The sequence below is a fragment of the Eurytemora carolleeae genome, unplaced genomic scaffold (assembly GCF_000591075.1).
Source record: "Eurytemora carolleeae unplaced genomic scaffold, Eaff_2.0 scaffold42, whole genome shotgun sequence".
NCBI lineage: Eukaryota > Metazoa > Arthropoda > Copepoda > Calanoida > Temoridae > Eurytemora > Eurytemora carolleeae.
Genome location: NW_019396063.1, coordinates 328,308 through 342,358, shown reverse-complemented (window position 1 = coordinate 342,358; position 14,051 = coordinate 328,308). Strand labels below are relative to the sequence as shown.

General features: G+C 32.4%; 1 protein-coding gene across 1 annotated transcript; it reads left to right on the top strand.

The window, feature by feature from the left end:
- Positions 1 to 894: 894 nt before the first annotated feature.
- On the top strand, positions 895 to 12,271 carry LOC111709252 (uncharacterized). Its single transcript, XM_023482882.1, has 4 exons — positions 895 to 1,190; positions 1,739 to 1,776; positions 9,478 to 9,534; positions 11,995 to 12,271. Exons 1-4 carry the CDS (start codon positions 1,150 to 1,152, stop codon positions 12,189 to 12,191), a joined length of 333 nt encoding a protein of 110 aa, XP_023338650.1. The 5' UTR covers positions 895 to 1,149; the 3' UTR covers positions 12,192 to 12,271.
- The last annotated feature ends 1,780 nt before the right edge of the window (positions 12,272 to 14,051 follow it).

Sequence of the window (14,051 nt, the reverse complement as noted above, 5' to 3'; positions counted from 1 at the left end):
AGCTTTTAAGCAGTAACTGAGAAATTTATCATCGTTTTTCGCGAGAGCTTGTAGCTTTTGGATAGATGTGATTGCATTGTTACAAGGCCTAGCCTGGCTTATCCCTAAACCATCCACTGTTCAAAGAACCACTATCGTTGTGTTTGATATATCAAAAATTACCAAAGGCCGTTCGATTTATTAAAAACTTTGTTCATTTCTCATATATCTTTGATAGTATCTAAGAACACTTTTAGACTCATGAACATAATGATAGGAGAGCTAAAAGGTTTTTATGAGGGCATCCGGAATGACTTTTAAGGGTTACTCACATAGGATAAAACACAAAGGATAAAACACAAAGGATTCCCCGCTATCTTATACTTTCTTATATCTTTCCAACTAATCCCTAGAAGAAGAACATTAACTTGAAAATTTCTGCTTGCAGAAACAATGAAGGAAGTTGTCTGAAATAAACACTTTTGAAACTAGAAAACGACGAAATCTTTCGCATAATTGTTGACACAGGTTTAAGAGGCACTGTTGTGAATCTGGCATGATATTTTTTTTAAATAGAGGATCACTTGAAATTATATCGACAGTCTCTTTAAATGGATCTAATACTGAGTACTGTGCTGAGATTGAAACAACTGCTGAGAACAAGTTTCTTTTAATACATTCATTCTAGAAAATAAGATCCTTATGAAAAATTTGCAAACTCATTCCTAAAATGTGTACTTTGAAAACAGACATATCACCCTTTTTAATCCGGAAGAGCGACTTAAAAAAGTTTTGGATTAAATTAAATGTCTCTGCTTGACATTGAAGATATCTGAAGCTTGACATGACAGTGATAGAAAACATTCAGTTCCTTTCCTTCCTTCCTCTATAATACTTGATACACGTGATTTTATATAATATTATCCGTATTCACATATCTAGATATAAGACATTAGGTGGTTTATATAACTTCAGATATAGTGGCACACCAGATACAAGTTTGGTTCAGAGCTGGTAGGGTTCAGGTTCAGATATCCATGACTTCGGGGTCTGGTATGAATTGAAGGTTTAGATGACGGAGAAGAATGAAGGACGGGTTGAGATATATAGTTTACTCAGGGTATCCTAAACAACAGGAGCAGATTCCACCAGACCAAGGAGAGACAAAATATGAAACTGTTCCCTTTTCTGCTTTTTCTCATTAAACTCAGGAAACCAAGAGAGTGAAATTATTATTAAAAACAGTCATTAGTTTCAATTATTTTTAACTTTTAAAATTTGTATGAGCATAAATATAGTCGAATAGGCTTATCAGCTTCTCCTGTTCTTGACAAAATTGCATGGTATCATTTTTGTTTCTGTTATTTTTCGTTGTTAATTTAAAATTTTGGGCAAACAAACTGAGTTTAAGACGAATCTCTCTCTGAATCCATTTTTCTTTCTTGTTTATATATGTTTATTTGATACCCTCCCCCCCCCCCCCCCCCCTCCTAGATTCCCTTCTCTTCCCAGTTATTTTCAATTATAGAATTAAATAATTTTACAAAGGAGCTTATTTTGATATACTCTCGCTTAAAATTTATTCTTTCCAATTCATCCCATACTTTCAAACCTTTAATATTCTAAACTTGGACATTTTCTTCAGAAATGTTTTATCGTTTTACATAACAAAGGTCTACAACGTCTGGTTGCAAAGATAAAAAGATTAGAAAATTCGAGTTTCGATTTGTTAACAAATTAATAAATAATAATTTTGCAGCAGAATTGTGATGTGTCAGCCCCTCACGGTCGGAATAGGAAAATAATTCAACGTTAAATGATTTAAAAAAAAACTAAAGCATAAAACTACTAAAAATTTTAATCTTAAAAAAAAATATTTTTACCGACACATTTTCTCAACTAAAAGAATTTGGGGTTCATCTGAATATCAAATAACTGAGTCATAGCCGTTTGAACGATTTATGTTCATGAAAACCAAATAGATTATCAAGTACAATAGGTGGCAATAGAAAAATGGACCAATTATACATGACGTCACAAGTGACAAATATAACTAGAAAACAAATTATTTCACAGTAGGATAAGCACTCAGTCTAAAATTATCACTATTATTAATAATTTTGTTGGACACAAACACTGAGTTGACACTTGTGACGTAAGAATACAGCTGTACTGAGAGAGTACAAATTCTACGTTGCCAATTATTGAACTTGACAATCTATTTGATGAAAACAATTTAAGATCATAAAAACTCTTAATTTATGCATACTCTCTGAATAATGTATACATGACTCATGATAACTGCATATCTACAAATATTTCATAATTACAATTTATAAACCTAAATAATTATCTAAATCTACATTTCATTTCCAAAGCTTGGGAACATTTGGTTTGTTATTAAAGGGAGTGTTCGCGAAAAATGAAGAAGGTCATAGACTGACCGAATTGAATTCGCTACATTGGACATTTATAGGTTGTAATATCTAAATGGTTAATTTTAAATTTTGTTGAATAATTTACAATCTGAGTGAAATATTGCAACTCTGTGAATTTATTTGGACGCTACGCTCTTGAGTGTAAGACGTTTTTTCTTCATTTTATCCGAATAGATGAAACAGATAGAAGTAAAATTAGTAGCGATCAATCAGTCCATACCACCTTTAATTTTTAGCGAACACTCCTTTTAAGGACACTATATTTAAATTATGAAAAGCAGAAAATTAAAAACCAAACTATTACAACGATTATTGTGATTCCAATTGCCAGAAATAGAGATTTTGTTTTATAATTGTCTTATCATGATTACATAAGTGAATTATTCACAAGTCATTCAGCAACTCAACATTATATCTTTTCTATCATTGTCATTGCAAGATTTAAAAACTATTATAAATAGTTATAGTTAGATAATTATATAGGACAGATATATAGATAGATAGGCAGATATAGATAGGTATATAGGCGGAAAGGTAGATAAGTGGAAAGGTAGATAAATGGAAAGGTAGATAGGTGGAAAGGTTGGTAGATGGAAATATAGATAGTTGGAAAGGTTAGAAGATGGAAAGGTAGATAGATGGAAAGGTAGATAGGTGGAAAGGTAGATAGGTCGAAAGGTAGATAGGTGGAAAGGTAGATAGGTGGAAAGGTAGTTGAGTGGAAAGGTAGGTAGGTGGATAGGTGGATAGGTAGATAGGTCGAAAGGTTGATAGGTAGAAAGGTAGGTAGGTGTATAGGTAGATAGATGGAACGGTAGATAGGTGGAAAGGTAACTGGGTGGAAAGGTAGATAGGTGGAAAGGTAGATAGGTGGATAGGTAGATAGGTAGTTGAGTGGAAAGGTAGGTAGGTGGAAAGTAGGTGGGTGGAAAGGTAGGTAGGTGGATAGGTAGTTAGGTGTAAAGGTAAAGTAAGTGTAAGGCAGATAGACATATAGATAAAATATATGGATTGGTAAATAGTTAGATAAGTAGATAGGCAGATAGGTATATAGATAAAATATATGGATTGGTAAATAAGTAGATAAGTAGATAGGCAAATAGGTATATAGATAAAATATATGGATTGGTAAATAGATAGATAAGTAGATAGGCAGATAGGTATATAGATAAAATATATGGATTGGTAAATAAGTAGATAAGTAGATAGGCAAATAGGTATATAGATATAATATATGGATTGGTAAGTAGGTAGATAAGTAGATAGGCAGATAGTTATATAAATAAAATATATGGAATGGTAAATAGGTTGTTACGCGAGCCATGCTGCGTGAAGAAAGTCTGTTTGTCGCCCCTGCGTATTTCTGAGTTTCTCCTGAAGATCTGTACGGAATGTATTGTGAAGAAACTGGTTTAGGAACTGTTTACAGTCCGACTGCGCAGACGCAAGATTTCTAGCGGAGTTATAGTTATATTTATATTCAGTATATGTTTATTCGTTTTGCAAGTATTTTCCGTGTTCAGAATTCTGGGATCACCGTGGTAATTATTTTATATTTATTGGTTGATTCTAGTATGATTGATGATTATGTATTCGTTTATTGGTTCCTAACCACAGTTTTTTAATGCCTGAGTGGATTATTTGTTATATTTGTATGATTTTCACTCAAAGCTTTTTCTGTGGGTTTATTAAACTTGTTTAGATTGAAGGCTCAGAGAAATAAACGTTCGGAACCTTACTGTCTTCCTTTTTATTATGAAGAGCGTTGAGAGAAGGGAGTCTTACGATCCAATCCTGAGAAATACCACACGGTACATATATTAGGTCTTTAGGGAAATCGCTAAGTAGCGAAACATAGGTATATATAAGTAGATAGGCAAATAGATAAGATATATGGATTGGTAAATAGGTAAATAAATAGATAGCAGATAGGTATATAGATAAGATATATGGATTGGTAAATAGGTAGATAAGTTAGATAGGCAGATAGGTATATAGATATAATATATGGATTGGTAAATAGGTAGATAAGTAGATAGGCAGACAGGTATATAGATAAAATAGAATTTGTAAATAGGTAGATAAGTAGATAGGCAGATACGTATATAGATAAAATATATGGATTGGTAAATATGTAGATAAGTAGATAGGCAGATAGGTAAATAGATAAAATACATGGATTGGTAAATAGGTAGATAAGTAGATAGGCAGATAGGTATATAGATAAGATATATAAATTGGTAAGTAGGTAGATAAGTAGATAGGCAGATAGGTATATAGATATAATATATGGATTGGTAAATAGGTATATAAGTAGATAGGTAGATAGATATATAGATATAATATATGGATTGGTAAGTAGGTAGATAAGTAGATAGAAATTAGCATCATTATGAAGGATAAAGTGTAAACGGTAGAGTTGTGCAAAATATACTTATACAGGGAACTTGTCAGAAATTGGTTTGAGTTTTATTGAGGAAAAGATTAAGAAAAAGAATTTAAAATTAAAAACAACAAGTTTAAAAACTACTGCATACAAAATGGGTATTTTTCCCCCACGACCAGATGTTTTGGAATAGAATAAAAAGGTACTTTTTTTTTGCAAAACTTTAAAAACTATAATGGACACATATATAAGTTTTAACCCCCCCCCCCTCCCCCTTCTTGGGTAATCTTGCTGAGAGATAGGAGAAGGGGGGTGGGGTGTATTGGGACATGAAGCGCGAAAAGGGTTCAGGACGCTTTCAGAGAAATTAAGATTTTCAGCAAAATTAAGTAAAAGTTTAGATCTTAATCTTCATTGAACTGTCTGAAATCAACTATTTATAACATTATTATTTTGGTTCGCAGTGTTATGAAGTTTTTAAGCAGAAATTTTCTCATTATCGAGAAAGGTTCGAGCCTTTTAAGATTAAATTTTGTGCAGATCTTAAGTCGTCGTGCCAAAATAATAGTGTTATAGGTAATTTTAAGAAACTATTGTGTACTTTATCATTCTTACTCACTTCATGGTGAATTCTATTATGAACGTGCTATAAAGTAATAATCGTACTATAAAGTTAAATTAGCTGTACATTATAGCACGTGTGCTATAAAGTTTTGACTGGTTCCCGGATTTTCTTCTAAAATTATAATATCACGCGATAAAAAAGAAAATTCACATATAAATAATACCCATCAACAACGGTAAGTTTCTTACTGCCAAACATGAACCTTACTTTAAGGCGCAACTAGTTGTAATCTACGGGGNATAAATGGTAAAGTAAAACTAAAGCTATCTGATTAATGAAGTGTGAAGTGTTAACTATTATCAAATAGGATGGAGATAATCCAACCCAACGACTAGGGGTCAACAACTTTTAAACTTTTAACTTTCAGTGGTTTCGTTCCCTTTAAGCACTGTATTCTATATAGACAAGCTCTTCGCTCATAGCCTCATATATAGGTTAGCTTTAGGTGACCAAACGGTGGAACCAAATTGACTGAATTTTTTAAGGAAACCATTTATTTCAAAATTCAAAATTTTGTTTACAATGTGTTTAAAATTCCACGGGCAAGGCCGGGCACTTCAGCTAGTAACTTATAAAGAAGTTTTTGCCACAAACTCCAATTTTCTAATCCTTATACTTTTGCAACCTGATGGTGTAAACCTTTGATATTTCAAACTTAGACTAAATGTGATTTCAAACTACTATTTATTTGATTTTACACCATTTATAGTTAATAATATCAAAGGTCTACCGCTACAACATCGGGTTGCAAAGATATGGGGATTAGAAACTCAGAGTTTGTGGCAAAATCTCAATTCTTTTGAAGATTATGTCCCAGCAATTGTTGAAGTAATTATTACAAAAGTATGTTTTCGACATTATTGGAAATAAGCCAGTTGATTCCCCCTACTCTCACCTGGTAAGAACCCGCCATTCCAGTCATCTTAATCAAATTTTATTATACTTATAAAGATATCAACATGTATTATGTAAATGCACCACAACCAATAAAATACGATTTATGAAAAAACTGTTTTTTTCCTTAAGGTTTTGTGGTTTTAGTTTTTGTGTGAAACCAAACATTAGTTAGTTGTTGTCTGCGTAAAGTTTACGCTTTTTAATTTTTGATGTTATTTCCTGATATTAGAGCACAACACATGATGATAAAATAATCAAAACTTTAATGATTAATATTAATATATTATATATATTAAAATTAATATATTGATGCGTTTGCTTCATCTTTTTACAATGTGTTTAAGTGTTCGTAAAACACGACATTAATGATTGGTTAGAGCTGGAAATAATTTCAGGTTTGAGGTAATTAGGTATATTTATTTCAAGATGATTTTCTAGTTTTAACAGTTAAATCTTGTCATGATTCTTGATTGGGGATCAGAAAGTTAAATGGACTATATAAGAGAAATTTTAAGTTTTCCTCCATGCAAAGATGGCAATGCCCGATTCACAACGGTACGCTTGAAACCTAAATCAGAATAAAAATGTGGAAGATAATATCGTTTTCCTGACTTGAGAAAAGTGTTTCTGATCATTTTTCGAATTGCAATTCTTAAAAGTAAGAAATGCTCCGGTCACTTTTACAGAAAATCCGCAAATGAAAAGAAACACTTAAAATAAACTAAAACATGGATACCTAATTCATAATTGATCAGACAAAGCTTTTATCGGCATCGTTGTGAATTGGGTATTGTCATCTTTGCATTGAGGGTCACTTGAAATTACGCTTTTAGTCCCTTTTGGGACGGCCCAGAGAGAAAAAAAAAGATGAATGGCCGAGCAGAAAAAAAAGTATTTAAAGGGAGTGACCGGCTGTGTAAGGTAGTTGAACTGAGTACGCAGTGTTGTGGAAAACTTCTTTCGGATTCATTTGAGACATACTAAACTTTTTAAAGATCTCTAAATCCTTTGTTTGAGCGCAAATTCGTCTCCTACTTTGGGGTTGGATCCGTTTTCAGAATTAGTTCTTTTTAAACTATTAAATACGACGACATAAAATGTAAAAAGTTCTTCTATTAACTACAGGTTGAAAAAATAAAAATTAACTGTTATAATTAAAATAAATATTTTATTTTAAATTTATTTTTAGTCATGGGGGGAGATGTGATATAAGACTGGCACAAACGTAAAACTGTAAGAAGAAACCCTAAGCTAGACTTAGCAAATATGACCAAAGACAGATCGATGTGTCGAACACTCTGTTAGAAAAGGGTTTAGCAATAAATTGGCGGGTTTTCCGTCCCTTTATCCTTCCTATATGTCAACAGTAGCAAATTCAAACAAAATCAGACACCTTGTTAAACCAATGCCATAAACTGTTGTAATGATAAATTATCCATCGTTATTTTTCGTATAAAGCAACAACTTTTTCCCCGTAAGACAGAGCGGCATGTTTGAGGACTGGAGGGCGGGGACGGGAAGTGTGTCAAATTAAAATGTGTGCACTGGATGTGGGGGGGTGGGGTTTATATCTTTACTAAACCTTGAGATGAGTTAATACCCCTTTATACCTGGAAATAAACGCTTTGTAGCTGAGTTTAAGTGAATCCGAGATATAAATATAAATATATTCAGACAACATACAAACCGTGCTCAATTCTCAATTGAATCGTGGACTATATATTCTTACATTCAGACGTATCAGACATCATCAGTGCACAGACATTAGACATATCAGACATTTCCACTGCATAGACATTAGACATACAGACATAATCTCTGCGTAGACATTAGACATACAGAAAATCATCTCTGCATAGACATTAGACATTCAGACATAATCACAACATAGACATTAAACATACAGACATAATCTCTGCAGAGACATTATACATAAAGACACCATTACTGCGTAGACATTAGACATACAGACATAATCACAACATAGAAATTAGACATACAGACATAATCTCTGCAGAGCCATTATAGACATACATTCATTGTAACTGAATGGACAATCGATATAACGACATCATCACTACATGAAGACATTATATGTGTTTGCTGATATCGTCACTACATAGACATTAGACACACAGACATCATCATTACATAGACATTAGACACACAGACATCATCACTACATAGACATTAGACATACAGACATCATCTCTGCAGAGACATTATACATACAGACACCATTACTGCGTAGACATTAGACATACAGATATAATCACAACATAGACATTAGACATACAGACATAATCTCTGCAGAGACATTATACATACAGACACCATTACTGCATAGACATTAGACATACAGACATCATCTCTGCATAGACATTAGAACTAAAGACATCATCATTACATAGGCATTAGACATACATACATCATCTCTGCATAGACATTAGACATCCAGACATAATTTATGCATAGCATATAGGCATCATCGCTGAATAGACATACAGAGTACAGACATCATTACTGTATAGACATTAAACATATCAGAAATCGTCTCTGTATAGACATTAAACATATCCGAAATCGTCTCTGTATAGACATTAAACATATCAGAAATCGTCCATGCACAGACCTAGTTTCAAAACCTTCATTTAAATGGATTTTTAAAAGAAATTTGTGGAATTTCATGAAGACAAACTAGTTAAATATATATAGTAGGTTAAATGAACATATCTAAGTTTGTTTATTGTTCGTATATCTAGCTTTATTGGCATTCATGCTTCCAGAAGTGTGCAGTGTTAACAAAATTAATGCAGCGTTGTTGCAAAACATTCGCTTTTTAAAGAGACTGTCAACGAAATTTTACGTTTAATAATTAGTTCAATAATTTTATTAGGAGCAATATTGAGGCCTTTTCCGGCTCATAACCTGAGCCGACCAAATCTAGGCTTTGTGAATTAATGATGGCACTTTTTTTAAAAAAGATTACTTGGAATTACGTTGACAATATCTTTGAACTTAAAAATATCCTCCAAACATCTAGAAGTATACTTTAAAATCAAAAAGTTGATTTATGGACATTTTTGGTTTCTGATTTTTATATTTGAGGCCGTAAATGCCATGATTTTATAAAAAATGTTGAATATTTACAGGCGGAGTATTTAACACCCCTCTCATGCCAGATTCTTCTGTTTATGCCTTCGATCTAGGTAATAATAATGAACTAAATACTCTCAAGAAGATGCACCAACAATTCAACTGAAACACTAAACAGGATGCATCAAAATGCAGCCTAAAAATGACCATATTCGGGATTCTTTACTTTAAAGAAGGTTCCAATAAAATGATAAAATGAACACAGGTCACTTAAAAACATTAAAAGTTGATCAATACAAAAAGAAACATTAATTCTGAACAAGTTAATTTCTTGAGGACATATAATGCTAAAAAATGCAAAGCCCTGTAAAAATTACTTGAAACTCTATCCAGAAGCCGAATTTAAAGAATTTGAACCGCGTCACTAAACAGTAAATTACCGGTTCCAATTGAGCGCCGGCTCAAAATTCGAACACTTATTAAAACTTCCAGCTGAACCGTGTCTTATGTTTAAACTGCGTCTAAAGACGAGGTTCATATTTTCTAAATTCAGCCTCAGATGTTCAAAATGTTAAAGTTTTTAGACACAAACTTGAACAAATCGATTGATCATATAAGAGTTCATGAACATGGGCATGGACACTTTTTTGGGACATCCCAGGCCGGGGTTATCAAGTTTTATGTACACAGCACGTTTTCTGCAGTTCACCATTTAATAATACCACGTCAACGTGTTATAATTTTAACAACCTGATATAAATATTTCTAAGTGCACTTGCTCGCTAAACTCTGTTAACCTTGTTTCTATATTTGCATATTGCAATTGCATCCTGCAGTTAGGGCAGGGAACGTTCAAATCTTTCGTTTTCAATTCGCTCGTTGGATAATAAATGAAACAGTTAGTCGTTTTAGGGGGAGTGTTCGCGAAAAATTAAAGGGGTATAGGCGGATTGAATTCGATATTGATCACTACTGATTTTACTTTTATCTAAATTGCGTGTACAAGGAGAAAGAGTTTAAACACATTTTATACTGAAGAGCGTAGGATCCAAACAAATTTACAGAGTATTTCCACTCAGATTGTAAATCGTTCAACCATTTTCTCCTTATTATAGGCGCAACAGATAAAAGTAGAATTAGTAGCCATCGATATCAAATTCAATTCGATATCAGCCTATATATACTCCCTTTCATTTTTTGAGAATACTACCTTTAAGATTATAACTTTTTTCAGTTTGTGATGAAATTGTAGTTCCCTATCCAATTCTATTTGTGCGCCGTTAACGGAAGATTTGCCAAATCTGCCTTAACCGTTAACGGTTTCTCAGTTCGTTAAAGAAAGTTGTACCTCTTTCCGTTTTGGGGGTTGAATTAAAAAAATACTCAAGTCAACATTAGAACCCATCTTCACATATTTTCATTCATGCAATTTGAACCATTAAAATTAACGATGTTTGCCTTTACTTAAAAAGTATTATTCTTCTAAAACGGTTCATTTCGTTCGTTAACGGTATTAAATTAACGTTTTTGCCGTTCGTATAATGAGACGGTTTACACAGCCCTAACTGTAGGATGGGTTGTAAACTCTTGCTTTAAACATTCATTTGAAGTAAAGTGGGATTAGACGGAATATGAATGATTTTATAGATTTAAATGTTAAAATAATAGGACAAAAATCATATTGACTGAAATGCATTTACTTCATGCAAAGAGATGTGTAAGAAATGGAAATAAAATCATTCTTTTTAAACATATACAGGGTTACCCACAAAAAATGAGACTTAAAGGACAAACTAAAAACCTTTCAATAGAACTATTCCAATGTTTAATTATTAATCACATGTTTAGGGCTGGGCAAAGTTCCGTTAACGAAACTAAGGTTTTCGAAAATTTACGGAAGAGTCCGTTAACGAACGGCAAAAGCTGTTAATTTTTTAAAAGTTAACGAAACGGATTAGCCATTTTTGAAGAAAAAAATTAAAGGTTAAAAACGTTAACTGAAATAGTAAAAAGCAAAAAACTGTAAATTTCGTTATTTTCTGATTAAAATTGCTTGAAACTTTTTTATAAGTTTAAAAATTTAACGCGTTTTGATGTTTTTAAATGTCGTCTTCTGTGTTTATAAACCGTTAACAATTTTTTTCGCCGTTAACGTCGTTAATACTGTAATATAACCGTTAATGAATTTTGTTTGCCCCTAACGCCGTTAATACTGTAATATATCGTTAGCAGCTATTATATAATTGATGATATTAATAGTTAACACTGTACTTTATGCGTCTATAACCAAAAAGAATAGATTAGTATAGAGAGGAATTAACTCTTTTATGTGTTTACAATATACTTTTATTTTCTTAGAGGGACTGTAAAGTGTAAGGTTAATATTTAAGTATTTAAAGAGTCATTTCAAAACACTTCAAACCTTGATCTGAGGAAGGATATACCATCGACCTTACATTAGACAAAGGTTTATTAAGCTGGTATGATTGTGAATTGGAAGTGCCATTTTTAGAAGTAGAAAATCAATCACTTGAAATTACTTCTGCAGTCCCTTTAAGTTATCTAAATTTCAGATTATCAGAACAGAGACTACAACGACCAGCAGTATTACCCTAGTTACGACTACTATCATGACTACGATCACAGTGAATCCCGACATTCTGGTCAAAGATACGAAGACGACTCATGGCAACGTGGGCTCAATATATTCTGCAGTGGTGCATACTGCGCATATCAGCTACACAGCGGGAGAGAGGTGTTAATGCAGTGAAGAGAACGTTTAATTAAGCATTAAATTAGCGTTATGTTATTGTTATTGTTTTGTTTAATAAAATGAGAGGTTGTTGCGCATTTCTTTGTTTTGATACTAATGCCTATTCAGATTTAAAAAAAAAAACAATTATCTGCATAGTAGTTAATTATCTTAATGACAAAAACTTTGCTCACTAGTTGATTATAATCGATTATGATTTATATATAATCTTATTTGACCTTAACTTGGAAATACTGAAGTTAAATGAAAGGGGTAACAGTATTAAAAGAAAAAATGGATATTCAACTTGAAGCTTCAATGAAACCAATCCTACCCTACACAAGAATTTTATCTTCAATCTGTGTTCATTTTAGGAATTAAAAACTACTGAGCTGTTTTAATGCGTCATAGGTGAATGTAAAAAAACTGTTCCTAATTTTTCGTTTAGTGCAAAGTAAGTTTGAAAAGTTAAAGTTTGCTTCAATCTTATAAAGAAACCCATGCAGTTAACAAGAAAAAACAGTTAATCATCAAAATGTTTATATAAAAAAAGGAAATTTTGCCAAATTAATAACAGACAGTATTTTAATTACTTTTTGGCAGTGCTGTATTTCTATTTGATATTTCTGTAAAGCAGGTCGGTTAACATCGATCAAGTCACAAGGAGAATGTCAAATTTACTCGACATTAATGGTTCAACTTTGTTACCGAAATAATACTATTTCAAGAATAAGTATGATAAAAGATAATTTATCTGAGCTGAAAACTTTAGAATGTGATATCCTTAATCCCGATCTGTTAATTAATCAGGAGATTAAATTCATGAGGTTTACAAGCAATATTTAATCTGGAGATTAAGAAAAAGAGTGGATTAAGCATTAATCCTGATATCCACCATTCTAAAGTTTTCAGCTCCAGCCACATATTAAACATTTTAAACATTTTTGTTCATCACTGTAGATCTTCATTAAGAGGAGTTCTGATCGAAAACATGAAAGATCTTTCGTGCAATCTATTTTAGTTTGAAGTGAAGTATATTACAAAAGTATTTCGCGATTAACAATCAAATTGTTCAGGGTTAACATGTTAATCATAGTTTTTGAGGTTAATAGTTAACTAAAATAAATAAAACCATCCTGATGCTTATCAGTTGTTTATGTAGAATATTTGTTCAAGTTCTTGCAGTTACAGTGTGTCCCATATTGGATTGTTTAATCGTGAATTCCGGGGCTAATAAGAAAATTTACAAAGATTGAATCATTCAAAATATTGTAAAAGCATATTATAAAAATCTGCATGCAGAAAATACTAGGTATTTCGAGTATAAAATGCGTATTTTGGCGTTAAAACTAAGAAATAATCTAAAATGATCTGGGACGCCCTGTAATTTACAATTATTATAGAGTATATTAGCCTTGTTTACAGTTAATTACTCTGCAAGGGTTGAAGCGTATATTTGGCCTGTATTTGCCCTCAAGGTTCTCAAACTGCTTGGTGCTCATAAACTCTTAGGTTTATTTTATCTCCAACAATACAATTACAAATTCATGATAAATAAACATTATTTTTTAGTTATTAAAATAAATTAAAACAAATATGCCCACGCTTCAGGTCACCTGACGGATTAAAAAAAATAAGGATATGTAAGAAGAAGGGATGAGAGAGAACAGAGGAGAGAGGATGGAGGAAGAAGGTGTGAGAAGGGATGGAGAAGTGAGGAAGAATTAAGAGGAGGGTGAAGAGAGGAAGGAGAATAGAGGAGGGAGGAGGGGGAGCGCCATAGAGAATAGAATATGTATTAGAGAGGAATTAAAAGAATCTCTCGGTATGAATTTTTTCAGTCCCTTTCAGCCTGAAAGGGAGTTCAAAGTGTACAAA